We start from the raw sequence: 18,583 nt of genomic DNA on the forward strand, positions 1-18,583 counted from the left end.
TACTATTTACTGCACTTTGTTATTCTTCTCATTATTTCCCTATAGCGGTTAATGAACCGGAAGTCTCACCCGCAAGCTTGCTTCCGCATTAAAGAATAAGGTGAAGAATACATAATGTACAATGAAAAAGCTTTGTGGCTTTCATTTGTGATCTGAATCTTGTAATGGAGGTTTCCTATCAAACTTCAGTGCTGAGGAAACTTCCTCTTCCACACAATCACAATAGGCCATACATAGGCTATATCAGGTTATTATCAGTTATATAGATTGTACACTAATCAAACTGTCTTATAGTGTTCTTTACTATTTTATTTTTATATGCAAGGTAGACATGTGCAGCAGTTGTTTACCATATCGGAACAAAACGAGACAGAGATGTCACCAGTACAGAGAAAATTTCTTCACAGTTTACTGCATCATTATTTCTGTGTCAGCAGTTCATCACTTCCCTAAGGCTAGATTCACTGAAAGTGCAGAATGGTAGTTATTTCATCATCTCACTCCCATTCATGACTCATTTTAGAAAAGTCGATGAATCACAAATCAAGGTTCGGTTTTAAGTTCAACATGTCAGTTCTCCAAAATAGAATTAATTTGTATAAAAAAGATGGGGGCATTTGGAAAGGAGATGTTGATAGTGAAAGTTTACGTTACCAAAATTGTAGGTACGTTAATAACACTCCCTGTCCGAAAGGGGGCGGCAGCAGTAGTTGTTTTTGTATCAATATCACATTACATGCGGATGAAGTGTGGATGAGCAAGCATCAAACGTTTCTCCGTCAAACCGAGGTAAACAAAATTTACTTTCGTGCTTACTAAAATGGGATTTCATTCATGTGTGGTGGGTACGTCCCTTCGGTACTTTCTATATCTCTCAATTTGAAACTTTCAGTTTCTACGCTACAACAAAAGGTATTCTAAAACCAACGTGAACGCGCACAAATTCGTAACAGTAACGATGTTTTATTTTTTAAAACGGAAGTGGAACGCAACTGTGTTGCGTGTTGCGCATCAGTTGATGAAATATCTCTTTGTTCTCTTCAGTTTCCCGCGCCTTCTTGCTTCTCTAATGATGCGAGTGTTTGCAAGCCGTCTGTAATCGATATATCCTAATAAGTGACGTAGAATATATATTTTATTATGCCCGAACAAACAAACAAAAGCTCTCACAGATGTAATAAATTGTGCGCCATAGCCGTTTTTTGAAAGTAAACAAAGATGACTCATCTCTAGTAGTGGGCCACTAAACTGGAAAGTCCCTTGCAGATGTGCACACAAAGATGTGCCATATGCAATAATACACCAACAATAAATAAACACAACAGTATTGCTTGATTAGTTTGTGTGTGATCAGCACATGCACATAGGCTTTAAGTCTATTCAGATTTATGTATGTGTTTCCAAATGTGATAACAAAGAGCATGTGCAGTTTTTAAAAACAAATGGGAGGGATCATATGAAGACACACTTCCTTCATGATGCTTCAGCAGTCTCATCTGTTTTTTACATTGCTGTTCTCACCTAAATACTATTTTATTACATGCTATGCAGTTTTATTTATTGTTCATTTCTTATTTTATTACAGCCTTGATCTTTGGTTTCAAAGCCAGTGCCAAATCAAGGTTTTTACATCACAGATCAAGCACAAGAGGCGATGGATGGGCCAGTAGATGGCACCAAGCTCATTCGGAGACTGAAGACAGAGCTACTGGACGCTCTGAAGGGAGATCCAGAGTTTCTGCTTCAGCATTGCCATGCCAGTGGCATACTGTCCAATAATGAGTACAACAACATTAAAGACCTTAACATGCGTTCAGAGCAGGTACGGGACATCTTGGACTATGTGATTCACAAAGACAACAAGCATGCTCTGAATTTCCTGAAGTTGCTGAAAACACAAGACATGCAAGAGGCATTTCCTAAACTAGAGTTCCTTCAAAAGTTGCAAATAAACAAACGCAAGACAACAAAAAACACAGGTATGATCTTACACTCAGATGTTGTAAACCATCCTTTATCTATCACGAACCACCCTTAGAATTATTAATTTTATGCATATAATTCTCATTATTGTAACGTTTTAAGTTCAATGGTGATTTTCAGTACTGTAATAGTTATTTTTTTCTGTCTTACAGTTAAAAATAGCTTTGCAATGCATTTCAAAATCATTTAAAATATAATTAACTACATGCAATAAATGCTAACATGATGTGTAAATACTTGAGGGAGATAAATTTTATTGTTACAGTAATGAGAATAAACTACTTGCATTACATTAATGAAAATTTGTCCTTTTATTAAATTTAAGTTTGTAAGTGATGAATTTTGGTACTTAAATTAACACTGTTATTTAACTGTTTTATTAATGTCAAGCTCCTTTGAAACATACTGCATTGTATAAAATGCTATAATAATAATAGGATTTCTGCTGGTCTTAAAAAGTCTTAATTTACCTTTCTACAAATTAAAGCCTAAAAATGTCTTAAATTAGAGCAGAAAGTCTTTAATTGGTAGAACTATGGCATTAATTGTTGCATGCAATGCAAAAATATTTTTCTCAGTATTTTGTGTTTTTTCAATACAAATCTGAACATCAAATCAAGATTTACTTGGAAATCGAACATCTGAAGTCTTGTTTTCTGACAAATCGAAGCAATTTAAGTGAGTTTGTGTTTAAAAGAAGAACAAACATCTCTCAAAAGAGGAATGAAAACTTGTTTTCCCTATTGAATTAAGTAGATTTTTTGGTTTAAATTATAAACTCCCTTCATTTTGATCAGTGTAATTAAAAACAATTACAAAAATACTGATGAAAACCATCAGTTTTTTTCTATGTGAGCAGAAGCACCATAAAAGTTATTTCCACGTGTTGTTTGGGAGCAGAGCTATTAACGCTTTAAGCTATTTTTTAATTTACATTTCTAGAACATATTGATGTATTATGTTCCCTTCAGTTAATTCAAGCTATTCTTTACATTTTCTTTACTTTGTCTTAAAAAGCATTGAATTTACCTTCGTAAAACCTGCGAAAGTATTCATACCCCTTCATTTTTTATTTTATGTTTGCTGCCTTATATTAAACTCATTTAAGTTACTTTTTTCCCCACATCAATCTACACTCCATACACTGTTTTTTAACATCTTTGCAAATTTATTAAAAATTAAAAACCTAAATGAGTCCATTGCATAAGTATTCATACTTAAGGCAGCAGCATAAAACGTGGAAAAAAATAAAGGGGTGTGAGTACTTCCGCATGGCACTGTATATAATAAAGTATAATGTCTGTTTACGCCATTGCCTTCAAACATTCTAGTACATGCAAATTTAATATATTTGTAAATGATGTTGGTTTTTCAGAAACTGCAGCAAAACGGCGACAGGAGATATTGGAAAACGAGCCGCAACATAATAACAGTGAGTCACATACACACCTCTGCTTTGCATCTTCAGCATCACCTTCATGATCACGTTGCTCCGTTACGTAACTTTGCTTTTTCTCAGACTCCAGGATGGTGAGTGAGAGGGAGATGATGCTGGTGGCCGGCTACATTGGGAACAGCTGGAGGGAAGTGGGCATTATGGCACTGGGTATGAACACCACTACTCTTCATCAGATAGAGGAGGACAACAGCCTGCACAGAATGCGGGTTTTCACCATGCTGCGAAAATGGAGCATCCGTGAGAGGGAAAAAGCCACGGCAGCTCGTCTCCATTCCCTTATAACCCAAGAAGAGTACGACGTAGACACTCTGAAACTTAACTTCCTGTTGGAAAACAACTGAGGCTGCTAAGAGGACTTTAATAGAGTGGTGCAGGCGTGACGTCAAAACCCAAAAAACTTATTTGCCATGGGTTTTTATATATGTTAAGACAAGGTCTGTGGTAAACATGAATTGATGATACTTGGTACTTAAGCAGTTGTGCTTATTTTTTAAATATATATGTTCGTAATAAGAACATTTGGGGTGAGTGTGTGCAGTTTACATTGTGCAACAAAGCATCCAAGTATTATCAAGTAATGTGTACCATAGTTTTTATTTTACTCATGAATTTAAAGAGACAGTTCACCCAAAAATGAAAATTCTGTCATCATTTATTCACCCTCAACTTGTTCAACAGAAAAAAAGGTATTTCGAGGAAAGTTTAATTTCCATAGTGAGTTTATTTTACATACTATGGAAGCCAATAGCTACCAATTGTTCTTTAAAATATCTTCTTTTGTGTCCAACGGCTAAAACACAAATATCTTGAGGGTGAATAAATGATGACAGAATTTTCACTTTTGGACGAACTGTTCCTTTAAAAACCCTATTATAAAAGCCACATGAAAAACCAGTGGCGAATTAGTCTTCTGGGTTTTGAAGTTACATCTGTAGCACTCTTCATAAATGTAGCACTTTGCATTCCCAGACATGCAAGCACACCACTAGGAGCTATAACTGCTAGTCAGCTGTGTAAAAAGCTGTGTACTGTTCATATTTGTTTTTGTTTGTTTGTTTAGTAAATGCTATGTATAAGTCAGCTAGCTACATGCTTGAAATAATAGGGCAACGTTAAAATGCACAAAGCTAAAATGCGGGTATTTTAAATATTTTTCTTAAACCTGGTGTGCAAACTTTTTTTGTTTTGTTTTTAAGCAAATATAATTAGCAAATATGCTTACATTTTTAAAAAGTGTAACGCATACATGTATGTTTTTGTTTTCCAAAAAGGGGCAAGACTGAATTAACTGTTAGACTGTTTTGACTTATTTCAATGTTTGTTTGTTTTTTAGTGGCATTATTACATAATTGTTTGTCCTGTAAAGCTTATTTTAATGTGAGATCAAGTTCCATTCCTACTATTTAGTTTGCACTTGAGTTTGTGTTTGCTTTCTTATGGTACAAATTGCCTGAAGTGAACTGTAGCATTGCAGCTTAATACAATCTAAAGAATAATACTTTTCCTTTTTAGAAGTAAATGAATGTTAAAGCTTTTATCAAAGTCTTAAAACTTGAACCGATTCCATGAACAGATAAGCAAGACTCGTGCTCATGACGGAAGTCATACGTTCAATAGAGACCACTATCTGGCAACATAACGGTGACCTTCGCTCTCTCGGCAAGTATCACGTTGTTTCACCCTGATGCATTTTCACCCTGGTTTTTCACCCTTGTTCACCCTTGTTCACCCTTGTTTTGCATGCCAAGCAGGTGATAGGTTTGGAGGCGGAGCTTTGTACAATTCCATTGGACAGGCCTGTTATTAAACAACATGTAGTCTTGCCAGACTTCATGGAATCTTTTGCTTTGGGATTGTAAAATTTGATAGATTGTAACTTGATGAGGGAACGGTCATTTCAAATTTGTTATCATGCTTACATTAATTGGACTACATGTTACTTTTTTGTAGCTTTTTGTACTTTTATATCTCATTTCTGTTTTGTAAAACGATCATGTTTCTGGTGACGGGTTATTTTTGTAAAATAAAATACTGTAAATATAAATAAAAAGAAGTAAATGAATCATTAAAGTTTGAGGGTTTTTTAGTGTTTTATAGCTTGTTTTATTGTATAATTTAAATATTTATCAGATATGCAGTATTGTGTTTATCGTTTTATAGGCTCTAGCTGTAAATATCTTGCTCCCGAAGAGTATTGATGCTGAAGAATGGAAAACTACATCTCATCTGTGCATCAGAATCTCTGTATTTATTTATTTTTTTGCTTTTGTTGTGCATGTACCTTTTCATTTTCATGCTGATTTGATTTATTGTTTAGGTTTTGGTTAACCTGGTAAATGTTACCCAAAGCCTGCAACATGCTGGAAAGATTTCTTTGGTACAAACATTAATGAATATGCAAAATGCATTATAATTGAACAATATTTTTATGACCGCAACATTTGCATGCAAATATTCACAAGTTCTCCGTTTTCCCATGGGAAACACTTATTCTACAAGATAACAGATCCGCATTGTTCCACGCTTTTTTGAACCCTGTGACATTCCACTCTTGTGAGTGAGTGTGCGTGGGATCATTGTGCAATCTGACAAACATACGTGGAAGGATATATCTTTCTTTCATCAGCAAACTCCAACAGTCTAATGTGAACTTAGAACAACGGAGTTTAGAAGATGTTGAACGTTGTACCCCTTTTTCCAGCATGCGTACCTACATGAACGTGTGTGTCTCATTATATAACGTGAAGTTGTTGTGTTGATTGTTCTTTTTGATTGCTTGCGTGTGAGTCAGTTTTAGCACTGTAAAAATATCTGCCCTCAACTTATCTACTAAGATGCAGGATCCTGCCAGTAAAACCATCTAATGGCTAATGAAGGTAACAATAGTGGAGATACACATTATCAGCATGTTAAGAAATTATATCAAATATATACTTGACGAATGCATGCATTAATATCCTCGTAACACCTAGGTCTTTAGCTATTTGTTTTTTTAAGTTAAATATTGACTATATAAATACTGAATTTTGTTGACACACCCATATCACTCTAATCCAATTACAGGATGACACTGGAATGACGAATCGGGCGTGTGCATGCATATATATGAAGGCTGGATCTTGCAATGAACCACTTACCACATCAGATACAGTAGAGTTTCATGTGCTGAGTACAGAAAGGACATAAAAGCATCATAATGAGTTCATCTGAAGGTGAGAAGTTTGATTGTTTTGGATGCTTGCGTAAAGTTTCTCTGAAATACACTAATTTAATAGTTTTGCTGACTTGTGCATTCCAGTCTGATGTAATACTGTAACGGTACGAAAACTGCGCGTGTGCAAAAGTTTCTCTACATAGAAGCACGGATAAAAATACAGGAGTGGAAATTTACGAGTAGTCGATGGACAGTGATGCATTGTATAAAATCTGTTGCATAAGTTACAGGACTTGAAACGTGACTCTCCTCGCAGTTCTTTCATCGAACACCGTTGAATAGTGAATAGAATTTTCTAAACAGAAAAAAAAGCCTGCAAAAATGTTAGTTTGCATCCTAACAAAAGCAAAAAGTTGCATATTACAGCTGATTTTTTTTCTGGTTTTGATTCTTTAGACAGCCATTTTGCTCTTTGGTGTCATATTTCCATATAAAAAAAAGATATGGGTCGTTGATGACGTTTTCCTCATAAAATATCGCGATCGTGTCAATGGAATTTATAGCGCTTATTATAAAACTGATTCTGTCAGATTGAATGTGCACATCTGATGAATACTGCATTGTGCATGGATTTGCGGCGCTGCTTGGCAACCAAATAGCCAGTTAGAGTCCATCTCAAGCGGAACATCAGGTGAACAAGACGAATGCGATCAGTTACACATGTATATTGCAATGCAATATAGGGGAGCGCGGGGCACAGCCTAGCACTTTTTGAATTTCTCAATTTGTGTAAATGCACGGTAATTTCACACTTGTCTTGTACAAATATGTCGCTTTGTTTCATAATTACAGTGTATACGTTTTTCGTTATTTACCTCTAAAGAAATGAAGTGAAAAGTGACAACATGCCCCGTAGGTGGCATGACCATAAGACAGCTTAAAATGTTATCTGGTCGAATGAAAAAATATTTTGTCAATAAAATAAAATGATTAACTTTTTTCAAATCAAGTAATAAGAATTTAAAAATATTCGTGGGACTGCCCTGATCACAAAACAGGTATACAGTATAGAGGGTATGCATTGACGTCATTTTCCCACCGGGACACGCCTTCAGCATGAACGGATTTAATAGGAAAGATGTGGAAACGTGAGTAAAACATTTGCTGAACTTGATATAATGTTCCTAACAACTTAACAAATACCCAGTGGTCAGTGGATACTGATCCAGCCAGGAATCGTGTTTACTAACATTTAACTTATATGTGTCTGATTTTGATGCCCGGGAAAATGGTTTAAACCCCGGTGATCACTTATATCACTGTTATATATATCGTCATATCGTCCAGCTGAAAAATATATAGGAATATATCGTGTAGTTTTTGTCAGTGTTTATTTAAAAACATCCAGTTATGCAGAATCTAAGATGGTAAATATTTAGTTGATGAGTTGTCAATATGATATACTATAATACAATATATAGAATATGATTTTACTGCACACTTCAACATATGTGACCCTAGACCACAAAACCAGTCTTATGTTGCACGGGGATATTTGTATATATTTGGATGGGTCAAATTTATCGATTTTTCTTTTATGCCAAAAATCATTAGGATATTAAGTAAAGATCATGTTCCATGAAGATATTTTGTAAATTTCCCACCGTTAAATACATCAAAATTAAATTTTTGATTAGTAATATGCATTGCTCAGAACTTCATTTGGACAAATTTAAAGTTGATTTTCTCAATATTTAGATTTTTTTGCACCATCAGATTCCAGATTTTCAAATAGTTGTATCTCAGCCAAATATTGTCCTATCCTAACAAACCATACATCAACGGAAATTGTTATTATTCTGCTTTCAGATGATGTATAAATCTCAATTTTGAGAAATTTACACTTATGACTGGTTTTGTGGTCCAGGGTCACATATTAACATGAAATGATAACTGTAAATCCGTGTTTCGCTGCCTGGAGCCCATTTGTTTCTTTGAATTGCAGCTATTTGCTTCTCTTTTCATTAGCTTTCAGCAGTCGGATAAAATATACCTCAGGTTTCTTGTCAAATCTCTTTATACAGTCAATCACAAAGTTCGTTTTGGTTTTAGAGATGTTTTGTGTGTTCTGTCTTTTTTAAGTACTGCTCACTGCAGAGCCGAATGGCCTCCAGCTCCCCCTCTCTGGATGTCCAGCTCCACCTCTGTGTGAACTAATAGGTGGAGTTATGTTTAGGATAGGGTAAGGGGTAGGGTTAGGGTGTGGTTAGGTGTCTATCTCCACCCATTACCTCCAGCGAGGGGGAGCTAGAGCTCCAGCTCCTCCCATTTGGCTCTGCAGCAAGCACCCTCTCGTCTTTTTGCCATTCAGTGGCCGCCCACTCCAGCTGACAGTGACGTCACATGTATACCCTGTTAGGGATGTAATGAATATCGGTTTGAAGATAGATCATGTAAAAGGCTTTTGACTTTTAACGCACCTTTTTCTTTGTATAGTGTTTCCATGGCAACCAGTAAATACCGTAAATTTGGTTATGCTAGCATGTGTGGAAATATTTAAACCATGTGTGTTACAATTAACCCTGCGCACCCCTACAGTGCAATGGAATGTATACGACATTTAAATTAAACAGATAATTTAATCATGTGCACATGTGAGCTATCTTTATTTTACTGTTTAGACTAGTGGTTGTAGGCTGGTCTACATAATGGATCAGCTGGAATATTAACTGGAAGGGGCGGGATCAGTCTGGTAGATGTTGATCAGTTTGGCTAGTTCCGGACAACCTTGATCACCAGTTAGATCAGTAACAAACCACCTGCAATGTTCTGTAAACCATATGAAGATGATATGGCGTTGCTCTTATGATATGACACTGATATGCCACTATATATAAATTTTATTTCAGTATATTTTGTCACGTTTTATCCACCTTTTTCCTCAATGCAGTTGTAAGCCTATGGGTGAGACTTACGGTTAATTATCTGAAATAACGGGAAGAATAACAGCGTGCAGTAAACGGTGAAACTGTTTGCACTACAAACCAGTGTGTTTATAATTAAGACAATACCTTAAAATAATAAGCAGCAAATCCAGCTGTTTTGTACAGCTGAAAATAGCGGGATGCGGATGAGACCGGGAGCCGCACCCTTGAAATTTACCTTCAGGGGGTAAAATACACGTGTTTCGGTAAGGTTCCTCCAGTAAAATTCACATTACAGGGGCTACATATCACCATATTGGGGTCGCCTCAACCTGCGGATATGAAAAATAACCTGCGGCAACAGTGTTAAAGTAGCCCAGTTGGCAACATACTGTGTTTAAACATATTTTTTTTATATAAACTTAAAAAACAAAGCAAAACGCCAAATAAAACTAAATGATAATGAAACGAAAAACAGTGTTAGTTGCATTTTTTACACAGGCCTAGTGTTTTAATCCTATATTATGAAGAGTAAGAGTTGTTTTTGTGATTATGGTTATTACCTTGAAATTGATTATGTATGAACATTGCTTTTTTATCATATTGCTTTTGCTTATTTAGTAATAGATGTTGTTTTTTGTGTATCTCGCAGAATATATGAATGGCCATGTTCACCTGGAAGAATCAGACATGTATGAGTCAGATGGGAAGCTGTTCCTTTCTGAGGCTTTCAATGTGATTATGGAGGAGATACTTCACAAAGGAACTGACCGGAAAGAAAAGGTCAAGACTTTTAAAAATTCATCATCCCATTTAAAGTCTTTGTAAAGCAATATTAGGCTAAATGGGTTCTGAGTTTGTCACACCACAGAAATGTGTCATTAACCACCCAGCCAAATTATTTCTTAAACACTGGGGGGAGTGTCCGCTGGCTGTCCTGAAGGACACGTCTCTCTCTCTGTCAAATACAGCTACAGCCGGAATGGATGACCGAGCTGTTTTGTAAATTAGGTTTTATGCATTTACGTGACGAAGGCATAGCTAGCTAGCAAACTGTAGGCTGTAGTAACTAACGGTAATGACAGTAACTCATGATTGAGCGGGTGAGCCGCTGATGCTAAATGCGCTCTAGTAATTATAGTATTAGGGGGCGGGGCCATGCTTAGTAGCTTCAGTGTGTCAGAGACATGATTTCAGCCCCGTCTAAAAAATCCTGATCACAAAAATGGTGAAAAAACAGTTTAACTCCACAATTCAGTGCTACACAGTTTACAGTCTTTGTGTTTAGAAACAATTCTCTGAATTGCCTTCACATGGACTTTAACAACTTCTAGGTTTTCTTATCTTATCTTTTATCTTATGAGATCCACTGAATGTCTTTGAATTCACAGGTGTGTGAGTGGACAGAACCAGATCAGCTGAGAGCTCTTATGGACCTTGATCTTAGAGAAAATGGAGAATCTCACGAGCAGTTAATACAGAGGGTCAGAGATGTGGCCAGATACAGCGTTAAAACCTGTATGTTGCATGTTGGGATTGCATCCCACTATGGGTTTTTTCAGTGTTTAATTCTGAAATGATTACAGCTGTTCCTCCTATATCTTGAATACGTGGTTGCATCCTAGTGCAGAGCATTTTCTCATTCACAGGTCATCCTCGGTTCTTCAATCAGCTGTTTGCTGGCATGGACTACCATGCTTTGACGGGACGGCTCCTCACTGAAACCCTCAACACCAGCCAGTATGTGCAAATGAACTTTCATATATACATTCTCTGGTGTTCACGTTAATGTGTTACAGTTAAGTGCCATCTTAGGTTCTCAGATGAGGCTTGTAAAAGGATCTGCATGGTGTTTTATTAACTGAGCATTGCATAAACTTTGAGTAAACTGTAAACTGTTACCGTTACACTGTTGCTAAAGTGTTCCATTAAACCCAGTTGTCATAGTAATAAGTAACTTACGAATTATCTTAAAAACTGTATTGATTAGAGATTGATTACATTAAGATCTGGAATTTTTAGATAATAGAAACAGTGTTCTTATTAACTTAAACCATATATATATATATGTATAAAAAGTATAAAAACAGCAAAAATAGACAACAAAATTGATGCAAATGAAAACATAAAAATAAAAACTAATTCAAAATCTTAAGAAGTAATTCACCCAAAAATAATTTTTAATAACAATTTTACTCACCCATCCAAGATGAATTTGTTTCTTCATTGGAACAAATTTAAGAAAATACATAAAACCACATCATTTGCTCATTAGTGGATCCTCTGCAGTGAATGGGTGCCGTCAGAATGAGAGTCCAAACAGCTGATAAATACACCACAATAATCCACAAGTCGACTCCAGTGGATGTTTTTAACAGCTGTTTGGACTCTCATTCTGACGGCACCCATTCACTACAGAGGACCCACTTGTCATGTAGCTAATGCTAAATTTCTTAATTACTTAAATAAATACTGTAATAGCATATGAATGATACTAAAATAACACTAATACAAACACATGCACATATCATGACTGATCAATATGCAACATACTCAGTGTGAAGTTATTACAGATACACCTATGAAGTGGCTCCGGTGTTTGTCCTGATGGAGGAGGAAGTGCTTCGTAAGCTTCGCTCTCTGGTTGGTTGGTCAGAAGGAGACGGGATATTTTGTCCGGGGGGTTCAGTTTCCAACATGTACGCCATGAACGTTGCACGGTACTGGGCCTTCCCTCAAGTGAAGACACAAGGCTTGTGGGCCACACCACGCATGGCTATATTTACATCACAACGGGTAAAAAAGACAAGAGTTACATGTTCTAATCTTAGATGTAAAGGTGCAGTATTATCAAAACTTTACCATCAAATTTTATGTCTTTTTTTTCTTTTAGAGTCATTACTCAATGAAAAAAGCAGCTGCTTTTCTTGGTATCGGAACGGACAATGTTTTCATGGTAAAAGTGGATGAGAGGTACAGGAACTTATCTAATACATATTTTGAAACAGCAGGGGTTCACTTTAAATTGTTTAAAATGTTTCTTTGTTCCTCTACAGCGGCAGCATGATACCAGAGGACTTGGAGGCAAAAATTGTACAGGCAAAATCACAAGTAAATATTTAAATTATATCAGTAAGGGCATTTTTTGAAAAGGCTGCTTTTATTTGATTAAAAAAACAACATAAACTGTAATGTTGTGAAATATTATTATAGCTGAAATTTCAGTGTTCATGCTTAATATTTTTGTGGAAATTATAATACCTTTTTTCAGGATTTTCAGCATTTTATTTCAGAATTAATAGTAAAGTTGTAAAACATTAAAAATGTTTTTACATTCATTTTTGATCAATTCAGTGCATCCTTGCTGACCCCAAATTTTTGAATGGCTGTGTACATAATTTTATAATGAATTTATATGGTAAATCAGAAGTTTGTATAAGTGAGAACTTCGTTCACTCAAATGTTATGTCTGTTATGACTTATTATCTCATTCCAAATGCATTTTGAATTTCTTCCATCCATGGAACACAAAATGAAGTGTTTTGCAGAATGTTCCAGCTGCTCTTTTGTACGAAGCGAAAGCAGATAATGACCAGAAAGTGTTCTAAAGACATCTGATTGTCTGCTTTCATGTATGGAAAAGAACAGCATGAACATTAGACAAAACATCTCCTTTTGTGTTCTATGGAAGTAAAAGATCATAGTTAAAGGAGAATTCACTTCCAGACTTAAAATTTACAGATAATTTAATCACCCCCTTGTCATCCAAGACGTTTGTGTCTTTCTTACTTCAGTCGTAAAGAAATTATGATTTTTGAGGAAAACATTTCAGAATTTCTCTCCATTTAGTGGACTTCTGTGGTGCCCCTGCGTTTAAATTTCCAAAATCCAGCTTCAAAGGGCTCTAAACGATCACGGAAGGGTTTTATCTAGTGACACGATCGGTTATTTTCTAAAAAATTGACAGTTTCTATACTTTTTAACCTCAAATGCTCGTCTTGTCTAGCTCTGCGTGAACTCTGTGTATTCCGGGTCAATACAGTTAGGGTAGGTCAAAAAACTCCAATCTCATTTTCTTCTCCAACTTCAAAATCATCCTACATCGCTGCAGAATACTGACCCAGTGTTTACAAAGTGAGCATGCAAAGATCAAACGTCTTTAAAAAAAAAAAAAAAAACGGTAAAACAGCAATGTACTTTAGGATCATTTTGAAGTTGGAGAAGAAAATGAGATGGGAATTTTTTGACCTACCCTACCTGTCATGAACCACAGAATTCACGCAGAGCTAGACAAGACGAGAATTTGAGGTTAAAAAGTGTATAAATTGTCAATTTTTTTTTAGAAAACAAGCTGCATTTAAACTGCATTTTGGAAGTTCAAACTCGGGGGGCACCATAGAAGTCCATTATATGGAGAAAAATCCTGAAGTGTTTTCATTAAAAAACATAATTTCTTTACGACTGAAGAAAGAAAGACATGAACATCTTGGATGACAAGGGGGTGAGAAAATTATCTGTAAATTGCTGTTCTGAAAGTGAACTTCTCCTTTAATGGATGAAGTTAATGGTGTTTGACCAATGTGTCTCCTTCAGGATGCTGTCCCGTTTTTCGTTAATGCCACTGCGGGAACCACAGTGCAGGGCGCCTTTGATCCTCTGAACTGCATAGCTGACATAAGTGAAAGAAACGGCATGTGGATGCACATTGATGTAAGTGCGGCGTGTTTACCTTATGTAACCATTGTGCAACACGTCTGTATGCATGTGGCCCTCACTTTAAAAGCATCCAGTTGTTTGCAGAATTTCTCCCGGTCCTAACTGTTACAATCTGGATCTCTCTCCTTCACAGGCTGCTTGGGGAGGAAGCGTGTTGTTTTCCAAAAAACACAAACATCTGGTTGCAGGAATAGAAAGGTTTGAACACTTTGTACTGTGGGCTTACAAAAAGAGCTTTGAAAAAATGTCTTTTGGCAAAAGTAGCCCATCTTTGACTATGTAATTTCATGTTTATTTTAAACAGAGCAAACTCTGTGACTTGGAACCCTCACAAAATGCTTCTAGCAGGATTGCAGTGCTCTGTTGTTTTGTTCAGAGACACCACGGTATGAATGCTTGTGGAATGTAGCAATTATTTTACTTCTAACCACATGCAAGTCAGTTCATGCACTGCTTTTGCATATTAGTTAAATGAACGTATGCCCACAAGTGCAACTGAATGTTCCTAATTTCATCCTCCCCATCTCAATCTATAGAATCTGTTAATGCGCTGTCACAGTGCCAACGCAACCTACTTATTCCAGCAAGACAAGTTCTACGATACAAGTCTAGACATGGGAGACAAATCCATCCAATGTGGCCGCAAGGTGGATTGTTTGAAACTCTGGCTAATGTGGAAAGCAATAGGAACATGTGGTTTTTCAGAGCGAGTGAATAAGGCCTTAGCCCTCGCAAGGTATTCAATGGATGTTGATTATTGTACTGCCAATTTTATTTTATGTTGCATTTTGTTAAACACTATTGACTTGCATCATTAAATGCATTGCAATATATGATTAAAGCATAGAGTACTGTTAAAAAGTTATGGGTTTTTAAAGAGTTTTTAAGTTTTTGAAAGAAAAAATGGTAAAAAATGTGAAATATTAATTTAATTTAAAATAACCGTTTTCTGTTTGAACATATTTTAAAATGTAATTTATTCCTGTGAAGCAAAGCTGAATTTTCAGCATCATTACTCCAGTTTTCAGTGTCACATGATCCTTCAGAAATCATTCTGATATGCAGATTTTTTTATTATTGTAAATGTTGAACACAGCTGACTTAATATGTTTGTTGATACAGCAGAAAGTAAAAGAAAATGTATTTATTTGAAATAATAATCTTTTATAACATTATATAAAAGAAATATTTCGTTTTACTGTATATGTTATTTTATTTATTTGTACTTATTTATTTTAAAACTACATTATTTATGTCTGCACCAGGTATTTAGTTGAAGAAATGGAGAAAAGGGACAATTTCAAGTTGGTCTCTAAGGTAAAGCGTTGCACTGTATATAAACCTAAAGCAGTGTGCTTATGTTTATGTAAATATAATGCGTGTTTATATATTTATATATGGTGTGTGCTTTCTAATAGGGGCATTTTGTGAACGTTTGCTTCTGGTTCATTCCACCCAGTCTTAGAGGGAAGGAGAACAATCCGGATTACCAGGAAAGGTTATCAAAGGTTAGTTTTGTTTAAATGTAGAATGACGAATAATAAAGCAGAATTTACACTACTAGTCAAGCCTGCATTGATTTCATCTAAAGTACAGGAAAAACAGTACAATTTTGAAATATTTTTACTATTGAAATTTCCTATTTGAATACATTTTAAATATGTAATTTATTCCTGTGATTTCAAAGCTGAATTTTTAGCATCATTACTCCAGTCACATGATCCTTCAGAAATCATTCTAATATTCTGATTCCCTGCTCAAAAAACATTTATTATTATGATTATGTTGAAAACAGCTGAGTAGAATTTTTTCAGGTTCTTTGATGAATAGAAAGTTCAGAACAGCATTTATCTGAAATAGAAACCTTTTGTAACATTATAAATGTCTTCATCGTCACTTTTGATCAATTTAAAGCATCCTTGCTGGATAAAAGTATTGCTTAAAGAAATTACACTGACTCCAATATTCATCAAAGAATCCTGAAAAAAATGTACTCAACTGTTTTAAATATTGATAATAAAAAAAAAAATGTTTCTTGAACAGCAAATTAGCATATTAGAATGATTTTTGAAGGATCATGTGACACTGAAGACTGGAGTAATGATGCTGAAAATTTAGCTTTGATCACAGGAATAAATTACATTTCAAACTCTATTTAAATAGAAAGCAGTTATTTTAAATAGTAAAAATATGAAATATTAATGTAACTTAAAATAACTGTTTTCTGTCTGAACATATTTTAAAATGTAATTTATTCCTGTGAAACAAAGCTGAATTTTCATCAACATTACTCCAGTCTTCAGTGTCACATGATCCTTCAGAAATTATTCTGATAGACTTTCAAGAAACAGTTTTTATTATTTTAAATGTTGAACACAGTCGTGCTGCTTAATATGTTTGTGGAATCTGTGATACAACAGAAAAAAAATGTACTCAACTGTTTTAAATATTGATAATAAAAATACAATAATGTTTCAGCATATTAGAATGATTTTTGAAGGATCATGTGACACTGTAGACTGGAGTAATGGTGCTGAAAATTTAGCTTTGGTCACAGGAATAAATTACATTTTAAAATATATTCAAACAGAAAGCAGTTATTTTAAATAGTACAAATATTTCACAATATTACCGCTTTTGCTGTATTTTGAATCAAATAAATGCAGGCTTGGTGGAAAAAAACATTAAAAATCTTACTGTTCTGACTGGTAGTGTAATTACTGAGCACTAAATTATTGTCATGCCTAATGTACACCATCAGGTGGCGCCAGCCATCAAAGAGAGAATGGTGAAACGTGGAACAATGATGGTGGGATACCAACCCATGGATGGACACGTCAACTTCTTCCGTATGGTTGTTGTTTCTCCACGCCTGACCACCAAGGACATGGATTTCTTCCTCGACGAGATAGAGAAACTAGGAAAGGACCTGTAGTTTGAATATCAGTTGTCCGAAATCAGCCTACCAATCCCATCCCGTCACTTACAAATGTGATTTTCATAAGGTTGCTAAAATGTTGACTTATAAACAACACACAGTACTGATTTCATTGACTAAGCCAGAAAAAAAAGTGAAAGAAAATGATAAAAAGCATCTACAAAAGTCATAAAGTGAACGAATTTCATAGATTCTGGCCCATGTGAGTATTCATTCGGAAAACCCAATTAGGTCTCAGGGCCTTTAATAATAAGGGTGACAAGATGTGCACCGCAGGGGCCTCCAGGACCAGGATTGAGACGCACTGTAAAACTGTATGTCTGTAAACCTGATGTCAGCAGTGCAAAATGTGCCAAATAATTCACACGCGTAAAAGCGTTTCTGATTGGCTAAAGCGTGGGCTGTTCTCCTTATACTCTCTCTCTCTCTCTCTCTCTCTCTCTTTCTCTCTCTCTTTCTGTTCTTTTGTCAGAGCCTAAAGGCTGTCACAGAAACTTTTTTAAGACACTTGAATATCGGTTGAGATTTTATGTGTGCTATTCAGAAAAAAAATAGCTTTTAAAAGTATGCAACAGATTTGTATTTTAGAGAATTAAATTTTTGGTGTCCATAATTTAAGGATGTTTTATAAAGTAGCTGATAATATCCCTGGTGAAAAAAACAGCATATGCTGGTAGGTATGTTTTGATGCTGGTTTAAGATGGTCCTTTGCTGGTTTATGCTGGTCCTTAGCTGGTTTATGCTGGTCCAGCATGCTAAGGACCAGCATAAACCTGCCAAGGACCAGCATAAATCAGCAAAGGACCAGCTTAAACCAGCTAAGGACCAGCATAAACCAGCAAAGGACCAGCATAAACCAGCTAACCAGCAAAGGACCAGCATGAACCTGCTAAGGACCAGCATGAACCAGCTAAGGACCAGCATAAACCAGCAAAGGACCAGCATAAACCAGCTAACCAGCAAAGGACCAGCACGAACCTGCTAAGGACCAGCATAAACCTGCTAAGGACCAGCATAAACCAGCAAAGGACCAGCTTAAACCAGCATCAAAACATACCTACCAGCATATGCTGGTTTTTTCACCAGGGATGACTAGTGTTAAATTGTGACTGTCCTTTTGTTTAACACATTGTCTTCACAATGTTATTTTGCTTTAGTCTCCTTTATAATGGAGTCTTACCCAAACTGTAGGTCAATATACGATTTTCCCAGAAGCTGAAAGCTTCTTTTGTTGTAGTTTGTTTTGAAATTTCTATATTAAAACGCCAATATTTGTCACTAAAAACATAAAGGTTGTAAAATGTATTTTCTCGTTTCGAAATATCAAATAAAAGTCAACATCGCCACCTCGACATTTTACATGTTAATAAAATAAATTCCCTCATTACGCTCGCGGATTTTATTTACAC

The 18,583-nt window shown here is 35.6% G+C and overlaps 2 protein-coding genes across 3 annotated transcripts; both read left to right on the plus strand.

Annotated features, from left to right (window-relative positions):
- Positions 1-630: 630 nt before the first annotated feature.
- On the plus strand, positions 631-4,675 carry zgc:174906 (uncharacterized protein LOC571548 homolog). Its single transcript, XM_051096341.1, has 4 exons — positions 631-789; positions 1,586-1,979; positions 3,359-3,415; positions 3,503-4,675. The coding sequence occupies exons 2-4, from the start codon at positions 1,655-1,657 to the stop codon at positions 3,781-3,783; spliced, it is 663 nt and encodes a 220-aa protein (XP_050952298.1). The 5' UTR covers positions 631-789; positions 1,586-1,654; the 3' UTR covers positions 3,784-4,675.
- Positions 4,676-6,505: 1,830 nt separating this feature from the next.
- csad (cysteine sulfinic acid decarboxylase) lies at positions 6,506-18,465 on the plus strand. Of its 2 annotated transcripts, none has more exons than XM_051096336.1 (14): positions 6,506-6,654; positions 10,173-10,303; positions 10,912-11,038; positions 11,170-11,260; positions 12,094-12,316; positions 12,414-12,493; positions 12,577-12,631; positions 14,114-14,230; positions 14,370-14,434; positions 14,541-14,622; positions 14,773-14,972; positions 15,502-15,553; positions 15,655-15,744; positions 16,998-18,465. In XM_051096336.1, exons 1-14 carry the CDS (start codon positions 6,639-6,641, stop codon positions 17,169-17,171), a joined length of 1,503 nt encoding a protein of 500 aa, XP_050952293.1. In that variant the 5' UTR covers positions 6,506-6,638; the 3' UTR covers positions 17,172-18,465. The 2 variants fall into 2 exon arrangements, with proteins under 2 accessions (XP_050952293.1, XP_050952294.1); XM_051096337.1 differs by lacking the exon at positions 6,506-6,654 and adding an exon at positions 7,159-7,287.
- Positions 18,466-18,583: the final 118 nt, after the last annotated feature.

Source organism: Labeo rohita, chromosome 23 (assembly GCF_022985175.1).
Source record: "Labeo rohita strain BAU-BD-2019 chromosome 23, IGBB_LRoh.1.0, whole genome shotgun sequence".
Classification (NCBI taxonomy): domain Eukaryota; kingdom Metazoa; phylum Chordata; class Actinopteri; order Cypriniformes; family Cyprinidae; genus Labeo; species Labeo rohita.

Coding starts and splice junctions, on each gene's coding strand:
- zgc:174906 (XM_051096341.1), top strand. CDS start 1,655: ATGGATGGGCCAGTAGATGGCACCAAGCTCATTCGGAGACTGAAGACA. Junction 1,980..3,358: donor CAAGACAACAAAAAACACAG/GTATGATCTTAC, acceptor TTGGTTTTTCAG/AAACTGCAGCAAAACGGCGA. Junction 3,416..3,502: donor CGAGCCGCAACATAATAACA/GTGAGTCACATA, acceptor GCTTTTTCTCAG/ACTCCAGGATGGTGAGTGAG.
- csad (XM_051096336.1), top strand. Junction 10,304..10,911: donor GAACTGACCGGAAAGAAAAG/GTCAAGACTTTT, acceptor TTGAATTCACAG/GTGTGTGAGTGGACAGAACC. Junction 14,231..14,369: donor GCATGTGGATGCACATTGAT/GTAAGTGCGGCG, acceptor TCTCCTTCACAG/GCTGCTTGGGGAGGAAGCGT.